This window comes from Harpia harpyja, chromosome 1, assembly GCF_026419915.1.
Source record: "Harpia harpyja isolate bHarHar1 chromosome 1, bHarHar1 primary haplotype, whole genome shotgun sequence".
NCBI classification, from domain to species: Eukaryota; Metazoa; Chordata; class Aves; order Accipitriformes; family Accipitridae; genus Harpia; species Harpia harpyja.
In genome coordinates, this window is record NC_068940.1 from 3,307,241 (window position 1) to 3,334,350 (window position 27,110).

Sequence of the window (27,110 nt, forward strand, 5' to 3'; positions counted from 1 at the left end):
ACAAAGATCAAGATTATTTAAGAATAAGAACTTGTTTACCTCCTTCAGATTTTCTAAAGAAAAGTAAGGTGCAAATGTATTTTATTCTTATGCAGGTCATAATCACAAGAGGCTGATCAAATGTGAATAGTATAAACAACTTTTTTTTTAATTTACTAATTTCTATTTCATCTTTTTACACAGTATGAAACTCGCACTCATTGTTTGGTCTATGCAGTACCCTTTTAACATGACACTTGTGAGATAAAGGCAAGCATTTTATTAAGTTGCATAAGCAGCTAGGATTTTAAAACATCTCGTGGCTGTCCAATTGCAACCTACCTGCATGGTAGCTACCAAAAGTCATAAAAGTAAATGGATGTAGGAAAGATGCTGCATTTCCCCTCCCCTAGTAGCTATCAGATTTCTCAAAGATTTTTTTTTTCTCCATCCATGAGAATTTGAGAAGTGGCACCAACCAGAGAAATGATCATGGTATGCTGTAGATTTCAAGACTGAGGACTAACATTAAACAGAAGTGCTAGATTCCTAAGTGCTATGGTTCCAGTGTCAGTAACTACTGGAAAGGTGTAATGGAGCAACGGAGCATTGCTTACCAGGAAGCTACTGTCTCTGCTGGCCTCATCTCTGCTAAGAATGAGCTGAGCCAGAACAGGAGAGTACTGGATTATATTTGGACTGCCTTCCTCTTGTTCATCTTTTCTTTTCCAGAAACATTAATAACTAAAATATGGACATCAGGGTGACCATAACAAGTTGCAAAATAATGATTTAAACAGCTGGTCCAGGGTGGATTTACATAATGAATAGTTGTGACTGGCCTTTAGAATACAAAGCGTCTGTTTTCTTAATGTGCCAAGAGGTGATGGTGTTCATGGTAACAAATAACTCATGACTTCAGGCTATATGAGGGAGCAGAAATAATTGAAAATTATTAAATACAATTTCAGCCTCATTATGCTCCTAACACCGCAAAGACTCCAATTTTCAGAACGGAAACTTCAGATCTTGTTGGGACGTATATGCTTGTATAGCACTTAACTTTTAGAAACGTGGCCCTCAGAAACTGTAGCTAGTATTTGTGTTAGAGTGGATTTAGCTCCTGGAGATTTCAATCCTGCTGTTTAACAACTGTTCTTGCATTACCCGTCTGGTACGGTATCTCTTTAGCACATACAACACTGACTGACCACAAAAACATCAGTTTAAAACTTCAAACTTAAAATGGAATGAGGATGATGGGCGGAGGCTCCTTTCTATCTATCATGCAGAATTTCCTGCCTAGCAGACACTGGGTCAGCACTTTGTGAATATGTTTTCCAGCACTCCATTCAGGTTCAATCCTGGATGCAATTTAACAAACTGACAGGGAAACTCTCAAGAGGTAGAAAGGTCAAAAATAGAAAAGTTACTTAAGAAGCTGCTCAAAGACTTTATTCTAGCAACAACATGGCTACCTCTACATGGCTTCTGAGAGCAGAAGTATTGCCAAGCTTACTTACGAACTTTCCTATATGGAGCAAAAGTTAATTACGAACGTACTTGCTCTATCGTAAACCATACACGGGGACTAGTATTTAGCAATAACCCTAAGCAATATTTCTTTATACAATTATTTTTGCCTTTTGTTTTTCAGAACTTGGTGCATTTTCTACACAACAAAATTCATCCTAATACTGTGATGTTAACAGTGACATGCCACCACCATGCCTTGCTGCTTCAAATGGTATTCTAAAAGTATTCATCACTGGCTTGCCCTTCCTCTTCCAAACTTCATTTAGGAGGGACTTTTTCTTCTAGCTATTTGAGAGAGATTAAATTCTCATACCTTTTAGACTAACATTTTTCTGAAGATGCTCAATGATTAGAGATACCCACAATGAACTAAAAGGCCTGTGCAAGCTTCCCATGTAGCTTTTTCTCCAATAAACCCCTGACACACAGCAACCTTGCTACCCCTGTCAAAATCTCCTCATGAATATTTATATATTGCATTCTGTGGTGGTTTTTGCCAATTCTCTTATACATTCTCTGTGCACTAGAAGAAAGACCACAGAAGTTAAAATAATGTAAATAAGTCGCTTAAGTCCTACTACTTACATTATCCTCCATTAAGGAAAAACTATTGGAGCTTAAATTCTTATGACTGAGAACAGAGTCCAGTTATGAGAGCAGAAAGAAGCTACAACACACATCTGAGTCACGTTTGCACTTTTAGCACTTTGTGTTACAGGATGATGATTCCAGCAATTCTAAATTAAAACTGTTATAATCTCCATCTTATATTGTTCTCCTTCTATTGTTCGGCTTAAAAGCTATTAAAAGGCTGCAGATTGAGAACCATTCCTTAACATATTTAAAATAAGCACTTAGTTTATCAAGTTCTAGTTTACTAGCAAATTGGTTGATAGTCATCCAATAGTCAATGCTGGGACACTAAAATAATTTTTGCAGAAGACACTAGCAAGTTTAAATTTCTTTCTAAGCAGAAAACCATCTCAACAACCTCATTTTTATGAATGTCCCATATAAAAGCACCTCAAAAATTCAGGATGAAAAAACATAGCTTTCCAAAACCATGTTTTATTTTACTTTAAGTAACACTGTAGAGGACATTGTTGTGTATCTGGCTCAGGATCAAGACTACTTTAAAATAAACGCAGTTCAGCAGCCTTCAGTTCTTTCAAAACAGGCGATATCCTGGTTCTCAACAAAAATTTACTATGACCATTTCCTTTAATCAATCCCAAAACATTGCAGAGGTAAGCGTGACAATTTCACAGAGTTACCAAAAAAAAAAGTTACCTACATACAGAGGTTAACAATGACATGAAGAATGCATTGTCAAAAAGCATGCTGAATAGTGCACAAACACAATGAAACATCATTAACACTTCTTTTTACATTTAAAAAACTCATACCTGGGTACACTGCCCGTTAAGCTTCTTTCACTTGACAATGATGATGATGACGATGATGATCCAGGTCTTTGATCTGTTTTCATTCCTGGAGTCTCTGTTGCACTCATCTGAGGTTTTTCACCCTCCTCTTCTGGCTTTTTTTTTTCACTGTCACTTTCATCACTGCCTTCTCCTAAGATGTCATCCACCTGCCAAAGAGTGGAGAGTCAGTGTACCTTCTAACAGACTATTCTATAATCAATCTTTCATAATTATTGGATTGCTCTTAAATAATCATTAAGAATATGCTTCAACTTTCCTTGACCTTCTTTGTGAAAGTTCAGATTAAGCCCAAATGTCTTCAACGCAGTTTCTGTAACAGCTCTCAAAATATTCTATTCAAATTGAATATAATTAGTCTATGTTTAACTTAAGATAGATATACATACTCACATACATCATAGTCACATTTGGAGGTGTTTGCACTCTATTATAACATGAACAGCTGTAAGCGAGAAACTGAAAAAGTGCTGTCTTATGAAATTAAAGGGATAGACTTTTTTATACTATTGTAACATATGATAGCATATAGTTTATACTATACATACTTTATACCATTGTAACATATCGAATCACTTGGGCAAGGCATATTAAAATTTCTAGCTAATAAGTATTCTTATATTTACAGGTATTCCTTGATAGATATGTAACTTTAAAGAAGTGTATTCCTAAATAATACAGTATGAATGGAACAGAACATGCAGAACCCCATTCTAACCAGATTGTCTGCTTATGCTAATGAATAAAGGCAAATCTATCAAAACGTTTACACATTTCATTAAATAGTTGCTTGGCCTTTGCTTCTGAAAAGTTAGCATGGGATTTGATACTCCTCTAAGAACATGCTAATTTTCTCTGACAGGTCTGGAGCTGCTGAAACCATCATTAAAAGCAAATCAAACTCACGAGCTACCCTGCTGAGCTTCAAAAGGTTATATTCTCTTTGAGTCGGCATTCAACCCTCAGAAAGAGATGAAAAACATGAGAAAACATAGGTGAAGATCCCACGGTCTCTCTATTTTTGTGAATGGCAGAGGACATGGAAAGAAGCCATGTGAGAGTATTTCTCTACTGTATTTAAGAATTTTTCCTAAAAGCAGCTTATCTCAGCCCAAGTTAAAATATGCTTTACAACTGCTCTCTGTTCTCACTAATGCCACATCTGCTTTATCAAGAAGAAAAACTCTGGATATGAACATGGACCAAAAGATTTTATACTGCTTATCCACTGCTTTTACACTGATAATCTGAAACGCTGGAAGAAAGCTATAAGAAAGTCACTTATATCTGGTCCTTCATAAATGCACCTCTAATTTCTTTGTTTACCTTGACATGCATGGAAGGAAAGTCAAAGCTGCCTCTGCTAAACAGATGGATTTGGGGGATTTATTATCTTTCTACAAGCCTCTCTCAGCTATTCCTGTTTGATGGTAGTGGCAAATAATTTTTCTTCCTAATCTTGTGCTACTTTCCACTGAGGACTCTACCAATCTATGTTGTTGCAAAAGAACAATGACGTAGAAGGAATAAAAATAATAATGAAAAAGAAAAAAAAAAAAGGTACAAAGTACTTCAAAACATCCTAAAATAATAATTTTGAGGAGACTTGCCAGCACAAGGGAAAGCAAGGACTTTTTGTTACAAAGTATACTTGTGAAAAACAATATATTTAAATATGAAATTGTTTCAGAGTTCTACAACTCAAGCTTTAAAACTGGATTTAAAAATCCAGGCTATACTATCCTTGGATGGAGTGACTTGTATACAAAATGAAAAGTAACTTGAAAGCTTCTTAGATCTACAATTTAAGCTGTTTTTCCATTGGCCCTTGTCTTGGTCCATTTTTACTGCCTGAACCATTGCTGTCTGATGTCCAGCTCTTTCACTGTGAAAGCTGTAAAGAGACCATAACAAAAAAGGAACCACATACCAGCTTAGTGCATCTAAACACAGATGACAGTTTCAGGTAGAAACTGTAGGAACTGCTGCATCAAATCAAATTACATTAGTCCAAAAATACTTTTCCCATGACCAGAAGTTTTCATACGTGTGGAAAATAAGAATCACAGAACGCAATCCAGGGTCAGGGAGACTGACAAGATGGCTAGAGATAAGCCAACAGTGAGCCTGGTAAAAGTGTGGAAAGTAGACAGGGTAGGGATTTTTTGGTGTGTGCAGAACATGCAGAAAGTGTCAGGTGTTTTAAGTATTACAGTTTGGGATGGGATGGCAGGAACACCATGCCTGTAATCGCTTTGTTAGAAGATACTGTACCCAACATGGCCAGCAATTGACAGCCAAGTGGTGGCACAGATCTACAGCTCTAACAACTCCCTTCCAGCAAGTCTTTAAAAGTCTTTAAAATTATTCTTTCGTTCCAAAAGCAATGCTTTTCCAGAAAGTCGTATGTTTAAAACTACGTTCTCACTACAAAATATGTTAAGGTTTTCAAAGGACAAAGTTAGGTTGATAAACATTCAGTGTTACAGATGTCTCTCACAAACTGAACTTTCATAGTCTTTTAAAATCTACTTTGTGTGAACAGTTTTGACGGACTAGCAGTCTAGTTATTGCCATGTCTTTTTTTCTTTCATTCTGCACAAACATGACATTATTCTTTTGAAGTTTGGAATGCCATTTAATATTAGAATTACTAAGTTACTTGTACAGATAACATGTCCCATTTCTGTGGAAGGGTATTTAAAATGTATGTATAAATCATAGAAATACAGCAGATTTTGAAAATCATTGCATGTGAAAACAATTAATGTGGGATGGTCCTTACAAACCACTTTAACTAGAAAGGCACCCAAAATATGGATTCTTGCCTAACTATAGACTAAATTGCAAATCGTGCTGAAAAATATAAAGATTACCATATTCATCTTCCAGAATTCTCAGAAGAAATGGAAAACAAACTGTTTTCATTGAGGCAGTGAGATTTAAGCCCTTCACTTGAACAAATTAATAGGTAAAAAAAGCATATTAAAATTTAAGTAGCACCTATCTATCTAGACACATCACTAACTTTAAATAAATAAAAAAGCTTAAAAGAACAGTGGAATCTTTCAATCTGGTTTAGATCAAGACAGATACTGATGTACCAACTACAACTTCTGCTTATAACATTAGATTTTATATGATTAATACAAATAGACCACATAACACTTCAGAAGAAAATGCCAGCTAATACCAAATCTTACTGATAAGATACAGTGAGAGGATGTTTACTGCTTAAACACTACCATAGCAGCTACCTTTAAAATACTAAGACTTTTATAACACAGCAAGAATGATTAACACTGAAAAAGAAAAATTATTCATCCCTTGAAGACGACAAATTGTTCCATTTAACAAGAGAATGAAAAGTCTGACAATTCCTTTAAACACCCGATTATAAAAGCTAGAAAAAGTCCTCAGCTGACAAAGCTATTTTATTTCTCATTTAGGAGGAACACAGCATACACTCATGCAGACAAAATGTAAAGACCAAAGAGCAATGAGATTTTCAGTCTTATATTCTCCGATTATGAGCTGTAAAGTACCTAAAGCTTTGTTAAAGAGAAAGGCAAAACCTTCTGTAGTATTAACAAACCAGGTCAGCTGGAAAATGTTCTCACTCTAGAAGTTGAGTTTACACATTCAAAATTAATCAAGACTCTGAGAAAACACCAAAAAAGAAACTGTCAGCAGCAGCCCCAATTTGTTACAAACACAATTTAAAGGCAATGTTTTGGGACAGCATTATGGATGTGACAGAGACCTATCATGATGCTTTACATTTTTGGAAGAAGCAATTATATATGCAGTAATGTAAACTATGTATTAAAAAAAAAAGGAGCTATGAATAAACTTTAATTCTTGTTTTTAAACTAGCAAGTATTTAAAAATTCAGGTTTTAACAGAACTGAGAAACTAACTACCTTAGACAGCAACAGGACAACATGTGTAACTACTTAAATGATCTCTGCTAAAAGTGGTAGAATGCTCTGAATCAATTATTCACTGGAATTACAGAAAATTCTACAAAAAGAATAGGTTTGATGGACAGCTGTTCATTTTTTTCTCCAGTTTTGCATGGAAGACACACATTCCGCCCCCCGCCCTCCAGTCTTTCCCAAAAGACCAATTATACTTTTGCTCCAATTGATTGCACAAGTTCTGGGAAAACCAAGTATTTACAAAGAGTTCTTTAGGTTTGTTTCCACTGCCACAAAAATGACTGTTCATTGTTAGCAATGGAAACAATTGAACTGGTATTGACAGTAAGCACAGATAAAAATCAACTGCATTTTCAGCATAAAGCTGGTGTCTCCTAAGCACATATTTGAGATTGTGTTGAATACATTGCATCTTAGGAAGAACTTGCAGATACCAATATAATCTGCCATCTGAATGTGCCAAAAGGTTTCCACATGTACTTTATATCCCCCCCATGGCATACTTTTCATAAAAATAACTCTGAATGAAAATTAGATGGCCAAGTACACCAGTAATTGCAGGTTATCTCCATGTAAAACATGGTATTACCTCAACCTACTCTTTACAAATACTTCAAAATGCTGCCATGTCTGGTGCCAGGGACCATGATGCCCTCTTAGTAGTTATTAAACATAAAAGCTATCAGACCACCAGCTCTATCCAATTAGTGAGTAAATTGATGCTCTGCAAAGAAATATCAGACTAAAAAAGGCAAATAGATGTTTCACATGTCAATTCAAATTCCACTAGCTTTATCTGCACTGCATTTCTTTTAGTATTCTTTCAATTAGCTGAGTAAGTCTGACTCTCAGTGTTTCTGGTCAGGATGATATACCTACATTGTAAACACGATCAATACTGACTTCTTTTAATGCGTATCTCAAACTGTATGTGTACAATTACTTGAAATGTAATTGGCTAGTAGTCTTGAAAAAATTCATCGTGAAATGCATACCACACCTTTTTAAATATACTTAAATACATTGCTGACATCCTGAAATCCCAGTGTGCTCAAAACTGTTCCTAAGAACCAAAACAGTTCAGTGTTTGGGGCTGGTTTTGCTTGACATTTTCTCTTTTTACTAAAACATATTTTGGGACTGACCTCCTACACATTTGCATGACGTATATGAAGATTTATTATTTGTTATTAAAAAAGAAAAGTAAAAAGCTAGTGTTTTGGTCTTACAGGTTACTTCTAAACTGCAGGACACAAACTGCTCAAGGTTGTAAATATACTGCATGTATTTTAAAAATTATCAAGTAAATGTGCAGAGAACATAAACTCTGCCCATAAACAGGCAGAGAAGATGAAAGACAGTGCTTTTTAATTCTATCCTCAATTACTTCTGAAGTATCTTAAGCCACATCTACATTAGAAAGCTGTCCCTGAAACATGGGCACTTTCCAAATGCTGCTAACATCCGAATTCCTTTGTGGTGCCTTAGCAATGCTGCCAAAAGATGCTCTTCCATGTAATTTATTGTTTCTCCAGCAGAACCGGTGGGCGTGCTGTTTGTGGAATATGAACAGTTTCCCTAGAGGACAGAGAGCTTGCTTTTATAAGCTCCCATAATTCTGTATTTGATCCTATCACCTTTACCCCTGTCTCCACTTCCAACATTCCTTTCTGCTTTGTCCCAAACTATTGCTTTTTAGTAGATCAGGGGAGTTTTTGCACATATTTTACATGAAATGTTAGAGAAATCAGCAGACTAATTTCAGGAACTTTAACACAGCAGTAAAACGAGAAGTCAAAGAAAGAGTAGATGGGAAAAGTGACATTAAAAATTACAAATTAAAAAGCACTTCTGAGCCTGTGAAATTAACAGTGAACAATGGTATTAAATTGCAAATCAAATCAGAGAGAGTGGTGGCTCCATCTTCCTGGAGCTGTGCACTGAACTTCCTAACCTTCCAGCACAGAGGTATGAAAACAAAACTGTTCTGGCAGTGGCAAAATAAATGGAAATAATATTGTAAAAACTTTACTAACTTCACATTATTAAGTAGTTAGCAGGAATTAATACAGTACTGATAACTCTAAAGAAGGTGCAGTTATCTTCCCATAACCCAGCTTACAAGAGGTCACCCGATAGTGCTCTACCACCGTGCTGCAGCCCTGGAAGATGCGACACCAGCCGAAAGGCACGTGTGATTTGGAAGCAATGCTTCTGAACCTGCAAACAAGCCACACGCTGTCCCATGGCAGCGTGGGTCACTGAGAATATTTCACTGGCTAAGTATCACAGTCAAAGAAGGTAAGAATGAGAACTCTCTTTAAAAGAAGCAATGTTCTTCAACAGGTTCAAGCAAGGCTGCCTAGCTGCCGACACTGACACAGCATACGATGACCTGACACGTTATTGTTATAGCACTTTCACAAATGCTTCTCCTCTCTTTCCTCAGGCTCCTCAAATCATACACTAGGCATTTGGTAAAGCAAGGAAAGGTTTATCAAGAGCAGGGTAGGAGAAGTGAGATTCGTGCAACTGACTTGGAAAGTTCAACCCCTTGGCACACACAAAAAAGCACGTTTGCCAAGAAGAGCAAGAGGCCGTGACGGGACTGACAAAGCACCTTCCTGAGCACACGGCAGAAAGTCAAGCACAGGGTCATTTAACTTTTGCAGGCAGTCATCTTTAATTTCAAATCCTGCTTGGTTCTATGCTAACCAGCATAGTACAGACTTTACCCGTATGCAAAACTTAAGCAAGATCAGGTGTTAGTTAAGCAACTTTGTATGTCAGATTAAAGTTTCTACGATGGCTGCCTATTTCAATGTTGTCTTCTACCAAATACAGCCTTAATCTAGTTTTTAGGTATCTTTTAAAAGGCACCTGATTTGTGTTACATTGTATCCCTGACAAAAGGGGCTGAGTTCAGCAATATACCTATAAAATCTTTTTCATTTCTAGTGAAGCCAAAGAGCAAAAAAGAAGCAGTATCAACACCAAAGTGTAAAGAAAACGTAGTTGTACCTAAATACAGAGTTCCACTGAAATTCCAAAAGCAAACAAACTTTTTATAGGAAGAGAAAAAAAAATACCTGAAGTCAAGTGAATTTATCTTAATGACTACAACCAACCAGTTATTCACACTGTGAATAACAAAAAACCAAAGTAGAATCTGTTTTTAATGGTTTACAAATGGTTTTATCAGAAGCTTTCAGAACACCCAATTAGTTTCAAAATAAGGGAACTTACTTTTTCTTCATAATTTTTACCATCTACTGTATTTAATTATTCTTGTTCTTTGATTCATAAACACACTTTTTTGTTTGTTTCTCTTTACCTTTCAGCAAAGACCCCCCCCCCAAAAAAACCCCCACCAACCCAAAACAACCCCCCCAACCAGTAGTTTCTTCATTAGCAAGTAAAGAATCATTAAAACATCTTACTGTGTTTTTGTAATACAACAGTATTAATGAAATAATCAAAGACACTACCGCTTTGTTCCTCAGCAGCAGAAGTCCCAGAATAAGAGATCTTCATTCTCAGAATTTATTATTTAAAATACACCTTGCTTTTCTAAATATCTTATGGTATATTTTTGAGTGGGAGGTGATTGCTTTTTTCCTCTGTGAAGGGGCATTATCCATGGATAGCTTTTTTTAGTTCAGGCAGTGAATAGATTTCTGAGTCATATTAGAAGTCGGGCCTTTGGAATGAGAGCAAAACCAAACCTGTAACGCGTGCTTCTTGGCACTTGCGGTCTGGAATTCTGCTCATCTACTGTTATTGAATAGCACATAGAAATATTAGCAGCCTATGGTAAAGACCTACAAGTTTTAGGATGAAAAGCAATTATGCGAGAAGAAAAACCTTTAAGCCTTCACTCTACGCTGAGCACAGCTGCTATGCTCAGATTTGAAAAACAGCAATTTAAAAACACCACATGGAAGTTACTTACGGAGGTCCCACTGACAGTCCCTGGAGGCTGCACTGGGACCCTGCCGGGGAACGAACAGTGGCAAACGCCAGTCCCGGTACCCGTAGTACACAACACTGCTGCACAGCACTGGCTATAAAGCCAGCACGCATTTTAATTGCGGCCTTGGACAACATAGTGTGCTCCTAAAAGGCAGATACTGCGGGGGAGAAAACCAGACGAACTAAACAGGTTGCCTATATTAATTTGACCACTTAACTTTTGCAATTGAAAAGGTAAGGTAACCGTGACTGCAACTGTACAATTCACTACATTCGAGTTTTACTACTGCAGTTAATACTTAGACTAGGAATGAAATAAAGTGTCACTTAGAGGTTACATACCGATATTGTTATTAAAATGCAACACCAATAACAATCCTGTATCCTTGCTTATGATCGAGTGAGACTGTTAATCCTTCGAAGAATGCCATTTAGAGGTTCTCAATATCTTTGGTTTTCCCATCTAGAAAGCAGTGCCTAGATTTGAGTAGAAACTTCATAAACATTCTTGAGATCTTTAGGACAAATACTTGAAAGAGCTAAAAGAAACATAAGGTCAAGTCTGTCTTTGGTAATTAGGGTGCCTCAAGTGCTGACTTACAGATTCTGGGCAGTCCCTCTAAAACATTAACACTATTATTACTATAAGGAAAATTGCTTTCTTCAATTAAATTAGTAACACTTCGTGATGTTGCAAAGAGGAAAAAAAGCCCGTTGCTGACTACCAATTTCTGAAATATAAAATAAATTCACATGGACTAAAAGTTACCAATTGTAAAATTCACAATGATTTTTTTTAATTCAGTCTCTAAAGAGAAAATGTCTCACCGGAGATAATGCGATGATTTCTCCAAAGACTTCCTGAGTCACTGACATCGCTGCAGCCTGGAAGCTATGATTTTATCCAATTATAAAGCCATCCATACCTCTAATCTTCCTTTCTTTTATTCTGTTTTCAAAAGAAACCCTCTGCCAAAAGTTCATTAAATAGTAATAGGCCTGTAAATCTACGTTGTAATTTTTATTTTTTTTAAATGGTGAAGTCTGAGAATAAAATCAAAATTACCACAACATCTATGGCCAGAATACAGCTGTTCACCTATCCAGCAGGATAGACTTGATGGGAACCACTGAAAAACAAGAACAGCATTTCGACTCTGCGTAACACTGCCCAGCATCAAGCAGAACATGAATGAGTACACCTTCAACAAATAGGGGGTAGGTTTAAATTTAACTGCAAGGTTTCCTGGTCTTGCAAGATGAGCAGAAACAAGAAGGAAGGAGGACTGCCACCTTCAGCATCCTGCTGCTAGATTGGTCTATGTGCAACAAAACTATCTCATTGCTCGATAAACAACATCTCAGTGACAGTAACAGCTTAATTATCTCCGACTACCTTTTTAAGCTGGGTTATTGTTTAGCTACACTAGTTCCCTGTCCCACTTCATTTTATGTCTACACAAACACCCATGCTGTAACAGTACCTGACAGCAGCAACAAACCACAGGGAATAGACTTTGGATAAGCATCTCTCTTAAATGTGTAGCCACAACCTGAATAGTGGAAGTCTGCAACAGGAAACAGACCGATGACTTGGAAAAGTAATGTTAAAAGTATTAACATATGCTCTTTCGTGGCCAATATAGCATTTCATAAACAGGTGAACCGAACCATCTGCTACTATTGCTGCTTACTGGCACTATCAGCAGATTCTCTTATGGATAGTAAAGCTTGTGTCACTGGGCAATCTTTCAAGTTTTTCCACACCTGTAAATCTTAAAAAACAAAACCAAAATATCTGCAATGGAACAAAAACTCGAGCTGCATGCTCAAGTTTAAGTGCCACGCTTCACTAGGTGTCCTGATCTCACCTTAGACAAACCTTCACCTTAAAGGAACAAGCTAGTGAGTGAATCCACAGATAATAGTCTGTTGTAGTCAAATTCTGTTACGCTCTTTTTGTAGAGAAAAGCACTATCTAAATATCCAGACTGGAAAACCTAGAGAGTCTGTTGATGCTATACAAATGGAATACTAATGTACACAAACTCACAGAGGGAAGGGAAAGGCACAAGGAGAAAATTCTTATACGAACAGACCTTCAATGATCTTTAATCCACAGAAATTATCTTTCAGGTGTGTAAAATGAACAAAGACTAACATCAATGTGATTTTGTCCCAGCCAACAAAAAGGCCTGGTAAAGACCAGAAGCGTCCATACCTGTTAAACAAAAAAAGTAACACAGGTGGACACTTCAGGGATTTCAGCCTGCTGCAAACATGTATCAGGATAGCTCCCACCTTGTAAACCTTTATAGCAATAGGTTAAAAAGTTGTAACAGTTTATGGGAGTACTGCTCACCCTTGTTTTAAAACAAGACAGTATCATGATACTGTTTGTTCTCAAAGCCATCCTCTCTACTTTAAAAAAAAGTATATTTTGCTGATATGCAGCAAGAAGCAGCTCTGTTTTACAGTTTTGCTAGTCTCTCCTAAGAGCTGTCAGTCTGGCTAGTAACTGAAGCACAGTTTTGCCAGAAGCCATCATAACTTTCTTCTTATTCCTAGAGATTTAGCAAGAGACATGCACAAACAGTCCAGTGATCAAGATTATTTTTTTTTTGAACATAAACTAATCTAATTTGCTAATGAAAGAACATTTGCAAAAGGTGTTTAAATACCATCACAAAATACCACTGACATATTAAGTTAGAAATCTTAACATACTATTAAAAATGACACATGGCAATTTTAGAGGGCACAGGGCCTACACTTTGAGTGATCTTTTCTGACACATTTCACTGCCAAGGGGAGACATCTGTAGCAAGACACTAATGAAGTGCTGAGGGCAGCACAGTATCAGTATGTTAGTATCAAGGAATTGTATAATTTCTGAGCTCCTAATCTGGTTTTATATTATTTATGTTATAAAAAAAGAATAGATATTTGGGTACAAATCACTTAGCACAAAAAAAAAAATATTTAGTCTACTCATATTGCTTCCAATCAGAGCAAGTTTTCTTTGGACATAAGCTTCATTTTACAACAATTCTTTTGATCATCAAAATATATTCAAGTGCCCTCTTGACAGCACCTGCTCTCGTGAAGTTCCACTTAAAAACAACAAAAAAAAAAGAAAAATCCATAGATGCTGAACACATCTATTATGCTGTTTACCTTCATGAGCATTTTGTAGAGGATAGTATATTGATTGCTCAAACCTAAAAAGCAATGTTATTTCTAGATAACAAAGACTAGGATAAAGTGCTAAAACTCACTGCCACTCTGACCCCATTGATATTATTTTTCTTGACACGCAGAGGCAGCTTTGAACAGGTGTGGGCAGGTTTCCTCCATCAATCCAGCTTGTTGTCTGTTCAATTGGTTTTAAAAAGAGGATGGGACAGCTCTCTCCGCATACTCACTATTTTATCTGGCAACATCTGCTGAACTGGTAGAAGAGGTTTAAAATAATCCTTCTTTTTTTTTTTTTTAAATATGAAAAGCGATACAGGTTTTTTGCAGCCTGCATTTCTAAACAGAAAATCTCAGCTTTTATGAAAAAAGCACCAGGATATTAATCTACATATTTTCTTTCAAGTCATCCCCAAAGGCTTTAGCTAATGCTGTAGCCAACCTGCAAGTACGCTTAGCATATTATCCTTGAAAACTTCTGAGAAACATTTAGGGCTTAACCCATTTGGTAATTCCATTAACATAAGAAATTCAAGAGTGGGAAGGAGCTTGATTTGAACTAATTTCCAATCACTTCAACCTCAATTACAGATTATTTAGATTACATTTAAGGCTCTAATGTGCTTCAGCTGAGACAAACACCAAACTGCTGAAATGCTGCAACCAAACATGCAGTCTGTTATTTAACAGTGTCATGATCAGAAAACATTGCCTTTGTAGAATAACAGTCACAACTATGGACTTTACTCCAATAGATATGAGAGCCCAAATAATCCTCACCCTAAAAAGACGACATATACAAGTATAAACAAAGAGTTTCTGGTACACACAATATGCACACAAAAACCCCCATCTTTTTTGCATCTCAACTGTTTCAAAGCTTTCTCACAATGAATGCTTGTTACCAGATGTTTTAACAACTCTATTAGCACAGTGCTAGGTTCTACCATCCCAAGATTAACTGAAAGTGTATCTTTCACTTAGACTGAATAAATATTCATTGCTACATACATATTTCGGAGAAAAATAAGGTTTTTTCCATTTCAAAGGCTGAACTCCTGAACTTCTTGTTCAGCACCATACAAAGCTGTTCAGAAGTCATAGTCTACTAAGTGAAATCGAAAATACGAAGGTGAGAACAAAAGACAGGCAAAAAACTGCTTTCATTTATCTGCAAGTGCAGGCTTTCTGCAGGTATCACAGCTGCAAAGGAACTTAAACTACCACTGTGTAGAGGAATTGGGATACAGTAGGGCTTTACTAGCTCAACAGCACCACTCTATAAACACAGATGTGCTGTGTTCAGTATAGATTTATCCACACTTACTATGAACAAGCTAGTAAACCCACCCTGATCCAAGCTAGCTATAAGCAGAGCCAGCTTGGATCTGCCACGACTTACTAATTTTAACCTAAGTTTAGCATTAGCATTGCCAGACAAAGCTTCATGGCTTCATGAAGCATTGCTTGGTTGTCAATGAACTTCCCTCTTCAGTAAGCCTGATTAGTTTGGTCTCATTATCACAAGAGCCAAGAGACATTTATCAATGTGCTCAAGCTGACAAAGCCACCTCAAATAATGAGCACTGGAGAAAACTATTTCTGTATTGGCTTTACTAGAAATTTAAAGATGACAGTGAAGACAGGCCAGTTTTGAAACTATTTCTGCTGAACTGGGCAATGGGACTGCAAACAGACTCCTTACAATCAAGCATGCAACTTTCAAGTGAAGTAGTGAAGAAATGAGCACTGTCTATGTGGAATAAGTTAAGGAAAAAAAAAAAGAAAAAAGAAAAAAGAAAAAAACCCCAATCCCAAACACAGTGAAAGATAAGCCGGGCAGCTGAAGAGCGGTCAGTTTCTACAACAAGCTCAATATTAAGGTGATGAATACTATGCAGGTTCTGATATGATCTCTGTGTCACGGTATGCCAGCTATATCCAGTCCTCAATACCTCTGTGATGAAGCAAGTTTGATGTTGGAGCACTAAAATATCTGAGATAGGCAGTTGTCTGTGTTCATCTCAGAGAAAGCAGTATCATCATATTTGCTGCGAGGAGTGACAGAGACACTAATGTCTACAGCTGTGACCCTGGCAAAGAGAAAGTGCAAGCTCATATACAAAACCCGTAACAATATAGAGTAACAATGACATTCTCTCAAAATCTAAAATTAATACTACTGCTGTAGACTTGAAAAAGTTACAGCAGCATGGCCATTTGGGTAATTATGCATTTTGTGACTGCATTGCAGCAGGGAATTTTTTACATCAGTAGGGGGCTCTAGTTCTGTAGCTTTTCATAATCTCTGTTGAAGTTGTACATGGAATGGAAATACTTCTAAGTGATGCTGACACAGGAGCTAGAACACTTGCAGCTGTAGGACTATCACACAGAGGCAGAGCTGAGTGGCTATATTCAGTGCTCCCTGAAGCTGCTGCCTGACAACAATGAAGACTACCAAAGCAAAAGGAAAGATATTTTATCTCGAAGTTGTCTTGAAAGCGAGCAATTACAATTATGCATAGTTTAAATTTAAAAATAAGTCACCTTATGATAACTGATCAAGAGCAGCTGATTAAAGAGTAATGGTACAAACTGTCATTCAATGCTGCATTTAGAAATAACCTGGCCTTTACGTCACCAAAATGAACTTGCATTTTTATAACCCTAGAATTCCAAACACAAATTAAATCTGCTAGCAGACTAGCATTATGCAAGTATTTGTAAAGATTCTCCATAGCGCTTAACATATATTATGCTATATTGCATAGCTGTATTTATTCTTATGTTGAAATGCAAGTATCAGGGCATCTCAATAAAACAAAAAAAATAGTTATGAAGAAACAGTTCAGACTTAGACCAGGACTCAAGCAGAGACTTTTAAATACCAATCACGGAGAATATCAGCTCGAATTTAAACGTAAAAAACATGTTAGACTTGTGATGAGGCTCAATCAGGCCCTATGTGCAGCTGCTCAGAATTATGTTAGGGATCAGCTTGCAAATTGTTTAACATGGCTCAGACAACTCATTTTTAACTGTGGCCAATTAGCGTTGACAGCCTAGCTGCATTTGATTTCGCATATGGAGGTAGGCATATATGTTAAAATGAGGTTATTGAACTCTATTTAAAGAACTTTTGCTGCATTTTCAGTGAGCAAGCAAGCAGCTGAAAAGGGCTTACAGCTTCTCTTCACTAAGGCCAAGCAGAGAAGGCTGCAGATACCTAATGCACTACCAGTGCTGGTAGAAAAACCAAACAGAATGTATGGAAAAGACTTCTTCCCTATAGAATAACCAACCTTCACTTTTTTACATTCTAGAGGTGGAAGCTTTATAGACCTACTCTCCATTTCATATGGAATAACATTAGAATAATGCATTTGCTATATAACCAGGCATACTTTAAAAGCCAAAGAAGTTGTTCATCATCTGCAGAAACAAGTACACAGAGCTTAGATTTAATCTTATTTGCATAATAATTTTTACTCTATGCTTAGCAGAATGATAGCAACACATAAAAAGAAGCTACTTTTCCAAAAACTCAAGATTACTTGCAATGAAACAATTTTGAGAACCTCTTTGGAAGAATGGCAGAGGATCTGGATCAACTGTTGATTGCATCAGAAAAGGATGAAGAATATGTAAGATGGCAGAAGCACCTTTGTTGGCAAGTAAATAAAATCAATCTTTGATGGACTGTCAATAGAATAAACAGGGAAATCCAGACAAAATGCAGGCAGTCAATTTTATTACTATAAATTTTATCAGATTCCTCAAAAAGAGGTCAGCTCTGAAGTAAGCATGGCTGCTTCTTTCGTTGATGTCCTTTTGGCGCAGCCCATTAATAATCTATTGTAGCACAACCATTTGTACTTATCTCATGATAAATTACCTGGGCATAATAAAAGTTAATCAGTCTCAATCTCACATTTTCTTTTTTTTTTTCCTCCTAACAATAGCCTGACCAGCCAAGAATTTGACTGATTGTGTTCATTTGGCACAAAATTCTATATAATAATATCACCTTTTAATTAACAACTTGTCATGAGTGCCATCAAACTAATCCTAACATATATTGGTAGTTTCCTTTTTTATCTACAAAATGCAGATTTTTATGCAGTGTGCCATCTGAATGTCAAAAAGTTCCAATATGTTTCCCGTATTCCCTCATAGCATATAAATTCTTAAAAATAAATCTAAAATTAAAATAAGATGTCCAAGTACACCAGAAACTGTGCTTAAATAATGTTTTCTAAGCAACCGGTGTAGAAAAATAGAAGTGGTCCAAAACTGATTGCCTACTTAAGATATCAAATTAGATAAAAATCCTTTTTCTATTTTGGTAATCAGTTGTCTCCTTGTAAAATGTGTTATTACATAAAAAACTCTTTCCAAACACTTAAAAAAGCTGCTAGGGCAAGCTTGGACCATGATGCCCTCTTAATAAACAAAAACTAGCAGATAACCAGCTCTATGTAATTAGTGCATAGATAAATGGTCTGCCGATAAATATCAATGATGAGAAACCATTCCAATCTCACTAGCCTTATCTTCACTGCATTTCTTTTAGTGTTCTTTCAATTAGCTGAATTCAGAGTGTCAGAGTTCAGCCAGAGCATCAATGTTTCTGGTCAGGATAATTTACCTACAACTTAAACGTGACCAATATTGAATTTTTTTTTTTAAATATATTTATATCTTCTGTAATTAAAAACAAATAGAGATGCATTGATACTTTTTAGATTTGTTTCCATTTTGCAGTGGGAAATGAATTCTTCAAAGGAAAACAAAGAAAGGCAGAAGCAAACAACTGATATCCAGTTTCCTTTAAGTGCTTGTCTTTGCTCTCTCCATCCCACTGTACTGATATTGTAATTCTACACTGCTGATTCTCATCACCAAACTATTGAAAATAGCACTGGACAACTTTACGCAGTTTTCTCTACTAATCAGATGAGATACGGGCAAAATAATTGCTTTAACATTATAGTATTTTAATGTTCAATTACTTCTGTGTTATTAACCATATTAGAGACGGATGAATGTCAAAATCTTAAACAGGGCAAAGCAGTAAAAAGTTTCCTTGTTTTACAACAGCTTTAAGCTACGTTCACTACAAAACAAAGTACCATTTCTTGGTGCATCAGCCAGCCACCACACCACACCACAGCAACTGCCCCCTGAAGATAAACCAGCACCCTCATTCCCAGCACCACAGGCTCACCGTTTCTCTCCGGAAAACTAATCTCTGAGTGGAAGAAAGCAAGCGACACATTCAGCCTTGCTGGGTTACGCCATTCCGTAATAAGCACTCCACACCGAAAATAAAAAGCCGACGGGGCCGGCGAATTGGGAGTTTTTTCCAGCTTCCACGCTGCCCGCTCGTCCGTGTGGGAGAAGCTGCCAGAGCACAGGGGCCAGCGGGACCGGCGTGTGAGGGAAGGTGATAAGAGGGACGTAGATAAGGAACGAGGGACGAGGCCCGCAACGGACCTGGGCCGGCCAGTCCCAGTGTCCTCAGGTCTGCTTACGCCACAAGATGTTCCGGCAAATTGTCTTCATACAGACTCTTACCCCCTCATGAGTAGCGCGTTTACCTTTGATACTTCTCCATATGTATACTTTCACCAATAGTTGCCTCAAAAATTATTTTTTTTTTAACGTTCAGTTCGAGTGGAAGCGGTCTAATAACCGTAAAGCGGACCTCATAACTTCCAAGGGCCAAGGTGCCTGGGTGATGATCACTGGCAACAGCAAGTGTACACACAGGCTCATTCTTTTAACTTCAAAAAAGGCTACAATTTATAAGAAGAGGCTGCTAACCAAATCTAGTACCTGTACAATCTATGACATGCTACATATTAAGGTGTCGCACAAGAAATTTTGTATGAGAAATGTAGTTGTGGAAATTCAAAGAACTGTTAATGTGCAATGCAGTGTCCAAGTGAGCCCCAGACAGCTATTGTTTTGCACTACAGACCACATCCCCCACATTAAATTAGTATTTTTAAACTAACCAAGAGGCTAACCACTTACTGAGACAATAGCTTTCACTAAATTGAAGGAGAAAAACACCACCTCTTAATTCACTGCACGGTATAGCCACTAACTTAAAATACAAAACAGAAATTAAGGGATAAATCTGCTTGATGAAAGCAAAATGCAGTGACAAAACAGCCTTATGTACAAGCAGAATGTTGTAATTTCAGTCTTTATATACGGTGCACAAATTCCAAATCAGTTAAAAGGAAAAGAATGTGCAGAATATATACCACATCAACAGAACCATTTTGATGCAAAAGTAGTTCATTAGGCAATTCCCACTCAAGAAAAATCTGTACACTTAAACGCACTGATGCACAGAACATGCTTTGCAATCTGGTCGCTTTGCAGCTGCTAAGTACATATCCAGCCAGATGATAGGAATCTTTGCAGCTTCACTGAAGTGAGAGCTAGGAAAGCTGGATGGAGGTCTGACTAGTATCAGATTCACTCCCACTCTTCCCCTCTCCCAAGTCCCAAACTGACAGGCATTTAAACCAGCAAAATATTTTACCTTAGATGGCAGAGATGATGACACTTGACAAGATACAGATGCTACTCTAAAACGCCCTGACAAAAACACGGTAATAAACACAAAAGCGTAAGGATCTTACAACAAGCAGACTATGTGTGCACAGCTGTTCCAGGACATTAGTAATCCCAGGCCATCTTGGATGAGAAGGCACTGCAAAACGTAATTAGAAATTTTTCTGCCTTACTGAGCTTACTTAAACCTTACCGAAATCTTACTGCCTTCCTGGAAGTTCCTTTTTGAGCTTCCCATCAGTGAAGCCCATATTGGGTATCTGCCCAAGACTGGTCCTGCAAGTGTTGACAGTGACGGATACGAGTACCTATGGCCGTCTGTCTTCTACTGTTACTGCCAGTCTACCGTGACTGCTTACAAAAGGGAAAATCTTTAAGATTATACAAAGCTGATTCAAGTAAACATTTTTAAAAGAAGTTAGCACAATGCACGGGGCTAAAAATCACCTTGTGGGTCTGCAACAGATATCCACAAAGAAAGAATAAATTTTACAGAAGAGCAAAGTCAGGGTCCATCAGGAAGCAATTAGTATGTAAAAACAAACACAGCTTATTTATAGCACACAGGACACGACAGCGTTAAGATTAGATCAACCTGACTAGGTAACTGTACATGGCACTAGCCTAGTTGCGTAAGGTTCTCTCCAAACATCATTTAGGAGTACAAATTCAGAAGAAAACCATCCTTAATAAAAAGGAATTAACAATAGCTTAAATGAAATAAAACTAATTTCTAAACCAGCAAGATTAACAGAATTTATTAAATATTGATCATAGGGCATTTTTGCTGGCCTTCTTTAAACATATAAGTAATTGTATCAGTGCAGAAAGGAATCAATACGCTAGTTCACAGGAGCAGTTCTCAATGAATTCTGAAGAAATGTCCTCACAAGATGATCCACGAGTAACCTCTGGGAGGGAGAACTGCACGTCACCCTGTACTGACATAATCAATTATGAATGGAAAGACACACGTATGTCTTCACATGATTTGTATGCCATTAACTTCCTTTGCGCAACTTGCTTTAGCTAATAAACCTTACTTCTGGAGACAAATAGAGTCATCTGAAGCCTGGATTCCACTTTCTGGTTTTTGTCAGTAAACTACAGCAGATCTGCACAACATTGTAGTGACCGGCAGCAGTGTCAGCAGCTTCCACCTAGCCCGGGGAAGGACGATGATGCCCCACAACCGCACCAAAAGCGCGCAATGAACAGTCCTGTACCTCTATAGCAAGCAAGTGAGCAAGCGGACCCCTGCTGTCACGGGGACGGGAATTGCTGCAGACAGCCCAGCTTGCTCTCCCTACAGGACAGGCTTCTGCAACAGTTACTTTCCAACGCAGTCAATGAAAGGAAAAGTAGACACCTTCCCTGGAAGCGAGATTGTTGGTTTTGAGAAAACGAAAGTCATCCTGGAACAGGTATTACGGACAAGAGAGATTTCTAGTTAGTTATTACTGACTGTGTTTAATTGTTTGGAAACCTCATCTTTAAAGATGGTTTTCAATCCTTGCCCTTTCGTGAGACCAGCAACATACCATGAAGATTACAGCATACTAGATACAATCCAATATAAACAGCATTTTTATGGAGGAAGCTTTTGCAGGTTATATATCAGATAACCAGTTATTTAGAAATAAAAATTTATCCAGGCCTTTAAAAATGACTCTAAACAAGCTAATTTAACTGGCAGCATTCAATTCTGCTTCTCTTTACCATGCCATAGCAGAGAAACAGCAGCAGCCAGTTGCAAAGCCTCTGTGTCTGGCTAGCACAGAAAAGAAAGGAAGAACACATTCTCTCAGCTGTGAGGCAGCAGCATTAGCAGGCTTTGTATTTCCCAAGTAGGGATCCATTCCTTATGCACTTACTCTGATTTGGCAATTGCCCTTTGAACAGCAGTCCTATTACATTGAATACTCTTGCTCTTGCACTTCCCTAAAGTTCAAACAGTCCCTCATGTCAGAGGGAAAAGAAGCTACCATTGGATCTGGTCTCCCAGATCTTTGGCACTGAAAAAGATACAAAAGGCTAAGTGACCTTAAACTACAACCCAATAGCTGGGATGTTATTCAGTTTGTTTGACTTATTTGGTATCCATAGCACAACTACAGCTAAAATAATAAGAGAAGGTAAAAATCCATGCAAGATCAAATTTTAGTAGAGATGCCTATCCATGGCAGTTCTTCCCCACGGAATATTGGAACAGATACTGGTTTTTTTTACTAGGAAAAGCAACAAACAGATGTTTAAATAGGTTAAGGATGGAAAGGGATTTAATTTGGGAATAAAGCATAATTAAATTCTCTTTATTGGCTTCCATCTCAATTCTTCTAACAAAACTCTCCCATGTATAAACTACACGCAAATTCTGTATTGCTTGGGGCTCTGTGGCCTTTTCAGAGATTTTTGCAAAGAAAAAGCAAGATTTCCTTTCAATGTTAAGTGCAAAGGAGTTATTTATTGCTTGTTATGTCCACAGAAACAGTATATATAAACACTTGAATTTCCTGTTTCATTGAAAAAAAAAAAAAAAAATCACAGTGCCTAAAGCTAAAAGACTCCTTTTGATTAGTAAAAGTCCTCATCCGAATTTGCCAGGGAATTCAGCAGAAATACTGAGAATGCAGTTTTAAAGCTAAAGGGCTGCAGTTCCGCCTTCACTGCTCACTCCCAGCTCTTCGCATCTTCTGCCTGCTCCTGGCACTAGCACTCATGCAGCAGCAACGGCGAGTTATTTCAGGAAGCTGGTAATGATGAAGATTAACCTGGAAAGTGATCTTTTCTGACCAAACCAGCTCCCTGAATTTGCTTGCTGTACGGTCCCATGATTATCAACAGCAGCTTAGGGGCAGGAACAGAGTAGTTGAGACTTGGGTCAGCTTATACTGCAGCAAAGTCACATTGTAACTTGCTTTCACTCCTCTTGGACCAGGTACTCCTAACCCCAACAGTCTTAGCACTAGCCCTTGTAGTGCTAGTAGTAGTTGTGTGGTAGTTGTGGAGCAAGACATCACTGTCGTGACTGAAACAGACTCCATCACCCCACCAAGGTGGTCTGCAATCAGCTGTAGATCTTGCAGCTGGCATAGCCACTAGAACAGATGCAAATGAAGCAAAAGCATTTTTGTGGCAAAAAGCAGGAATTTCACATCTCTTAGTGACATGACTGCAGAAAGGTTCTTACCCTTTAACATGTTTTGATAAAGAATGAGATACAGGCAATCACCTTTCTGTGGAAGTTAAACTAGTCACAGTGTCACCAGTGTGAACTGAGCACCAACCAGCAATGCTTATCAAGCTTATTTTCACTTAATTTGATAATGTTCCTGACAGCAGAATCTCCTCTGTATGCTCCACTAAACTTTTATATTTTATGGGCTACGTTACCACACGTCCTCCCTCTGTTTCATAAGTGTACTCCCACACAACACCACATAATCCTCTTTTATTACTTACATTACTTGTACATGAATACATTATCTTTACCAAGGTGATGCCAGCAGTCCCAAGGCTAGTCCACAAAGGTTAGTCTCCCTTGACCGTCTCTATAGTCAGCTCCCAGGAGATGACGACCTGCTGGCACTACCGTGTCCAGTTCAACCTCCCCAATATATGTCCTGTGTGCCCCCTTCTCCATGTCTCAGTGGTAATGTCTGATCCTTGATCAAACCATGTTGGGGAGCTATAATACCAGAAACTCCCAACCCTGTTCCCCACCAAACCAATGCAAAACACCCCCCTCTCCCCCCAACAAACTGAAGTGAAGAGTTTCTACTGGTTCAGCTGCCCCATGATCAAAGAAATGTGAATTTAATAAAGACAGGGGTGGGAACAGAGGCTGATGGAAGGAAAACCTTTTGGCAGCAACTATAACCTCAAATCATACTCCTGGAACCAAAGCTAAGTCAACTATGAAAAAAAAATCCATTGGAATTTGGGCTTCATTTGTTCTGAAGTTCATGTAGTCTCGTTTCCAAACATAAGATGCAGCTTAATTAAAAGCATAATTTAATCATCGCAATGTAAGTTGTTTATATTTGTAGGATAGGTAGAAAAAACTTTAATTTCTTTGGTTTAACTGTAGCAGCATAGAGAGCAATCGATCACAAAATGAACAGTGCCAGAATATTCAGATTTTTAACAAGGTCCCTAAATAGTATCTTTAAAAACAGAACAATAAATACTTTATGCAGTAATTCTGGAAAACATGCACACTTTCTTTTGGCTCAGTGCACACACTGCAACAGCAATTCATTACATGTTTTCCAAAAGCCATACAATTAGAAAAATGTTAGTACACAAAAACAACCCATAACAACAACAATTTGCTTTAAGTACCACTGACAACACAGAAGGAAGAGACAGATGGATTCAGGGGCTGGCATCACGACAAGAAGAAATACTATTTCTTGTGAAAGTCTGAGATCAAATGGACAAAATACTTTGGAACAAAAAAGCAAAAGAAATCAAGTCATCAACTCCAAGAGTTACGGGGTACAGTTAAAAGCTTGCACTCATCTGAAATTCAGATTAGATCACCACAGCAGTTGAAAGTTATTGGACCTTTCCCTAGAATACCAGCTCAAAGTTCCTCCAGGACCTCTCTAGCAACAGCATATCTCAAAATTACGCTATGCCGTATACATAAACTCTTTCTATCCTGGGTGAAATATGCAGTTTCCTTCTCACACTTTTATTATATTTTTTGAAGATAACTCGAGGCCTCTTATAGCTAGAACCTTGTCATCAGCTTACTGCCAGAAGCTAGGAAGTTCTACGCTCCTGTCCCCACCCCAGTGAATGATCTAAGCTCAAAGATGAATTCAAGCTCCAGGGTCGCTAGGTTTTATAGTAAAGTCACACACAGTGTAAGGAATTCATGAAAGCACGGTGTGCAGTTACATATATTTTTTCCTCATTTAGTATTATGTAAGATGGTGGTTCATTTGAAAAAAAGCACACACAAGGATAAGCTGCTAGAGGTTCACAATGAATTTCAAATAATGTGTTTTTGTATGAAAAAAGTACAGTTCACTCTCTAACAGAAAGCTCCCTTCACCTGCAGAACCATGATCGCTATGATTTAACAGCACCGCAATTACATGTCTACAGATAATGAGGCTCCACGCTCCCCTTTGGCTCTCTGATCTTGCCTACAGCCTGTGCCTTTTACATCCACAGACCTCTCTTCTCTCATCCCACCACTGATTTTGTCCAGATTATTTGAAGATTTACTTAAAAAAAAAAAAAAAGTTTAAAGGGACACCTGGCAAAGTTAAACACACAGCAAATGTGATAACACGTTTCATGTGACAAAGCCATGCATAAATGAAGTTCTACTTTAAAGGCCTATTTACACACAAGAGTACTCCCACTCCTTAATTCAAGTTTGCTTTGCCAAACATAACTGCTTTTTAGCCTGAACTGTACTTCTTACTCTGCTATGGCTTTTCTCTGAAGTTACTGTAGTGGCATACAAGGTCAGTTCACACACATGCATAATTTAACAGAAGTTAAACTATTATGCATAACTAACAATCATTATGTTAGAAACCTGTCAGAATTAGTTAAGCTCACCTCTTTATCCATACTCTCTAAATCCTCTTTACATAGGGTGTACAGGGGCATTGTCTCAGACATACTTGGCTGGCGTTTCCGCTTAGATGGACCAGGCTGCTCTTCATTTTCACTTGCTGGTAGGTCATCTTCTTCGAACATCTGCTGCTGATGTGGTTGAACAACTCTGAAAAATTTCAGGGGTCCCACATAAGAAAGATTTACTTGATTTACGGCTTCTCTAGAAATAAAATCCTATAAACAATTTATGACTGCTGAATATCTACAACTTTGCTTAATAGGGTTCTGTATTCATCAATGGAGGAAAGATCAAGTCTCCCAATGGTTGCTTTTATTTTCACCCTGATGGCTTCTTAAGTTCTTATTCTACCTTTAACAAGGTACTCACTCTCCTGCCTTCCCACTCTTCTTACATGAAGTAACCATCATGCCTTTCTTGAAGCCAAGAGCTTCAGTAGCTGCAGGTGCATTGCCCTTAAAATACTTTAAGGTTTGTGCTCAAGTGGAATTCGTCCATCACTTGACATGTTTATCATTCAGGAAACAAGCCTTACATGCTAATATATTTTTCCTCACCTATGTTAAGCTTGTATTCTTGAGTTTCAAAGTATACTTTTCTATTTCTCAACCTTACAGACAAGATGTTTGCAAGTAGAAAGCTCACTTCTGTGCCTCAATCTTCACACATTTCCCACATGCTAAGCCTGGACAAGACGCAGAACAGACCGTATTTCTTTTTGGCTACTGTATTCAAATATGGTAGCATTTTCTCTTTGTATTGTATTACCTTGTTAGTTACTGTATTTAATCAGAACATGCAGATACAAAAAGGAATGTCAAAATGTTCATAAAAATAGATAATCAA

At 37.6% G+C, this 27,110-nt stretch overlaps 1 protein-coding gene across 1 annotated transcript in view; it reads right to left on the reverse strand.

Annotated features, from left to right (window-relative positions):
• Window positions 1–27,110, reverse strand: part of CTDP1 (CTD phosphatase subunit 1) — a 115,266-nt gene that overhangs the window by 35,766 nt on the left and 52,390 nt on the right. The window contains exons 11-12 of the mRNA XM_052802008.1: window positions 26,246–26,411; window positions 2,922–3,109 (exon numbers count right to left, since the gene is read on the reverse strand). Of these exons, the coding sequence (XP_052657968.1) occupies window positions 2,922–3,109; window positions 26,246–26,411 (354 nt within the window). The remainder of the gene's footprint in view (window positions 1–2,921; window positions 3,110–26,245; window positions 26,412–27,110) is intronic.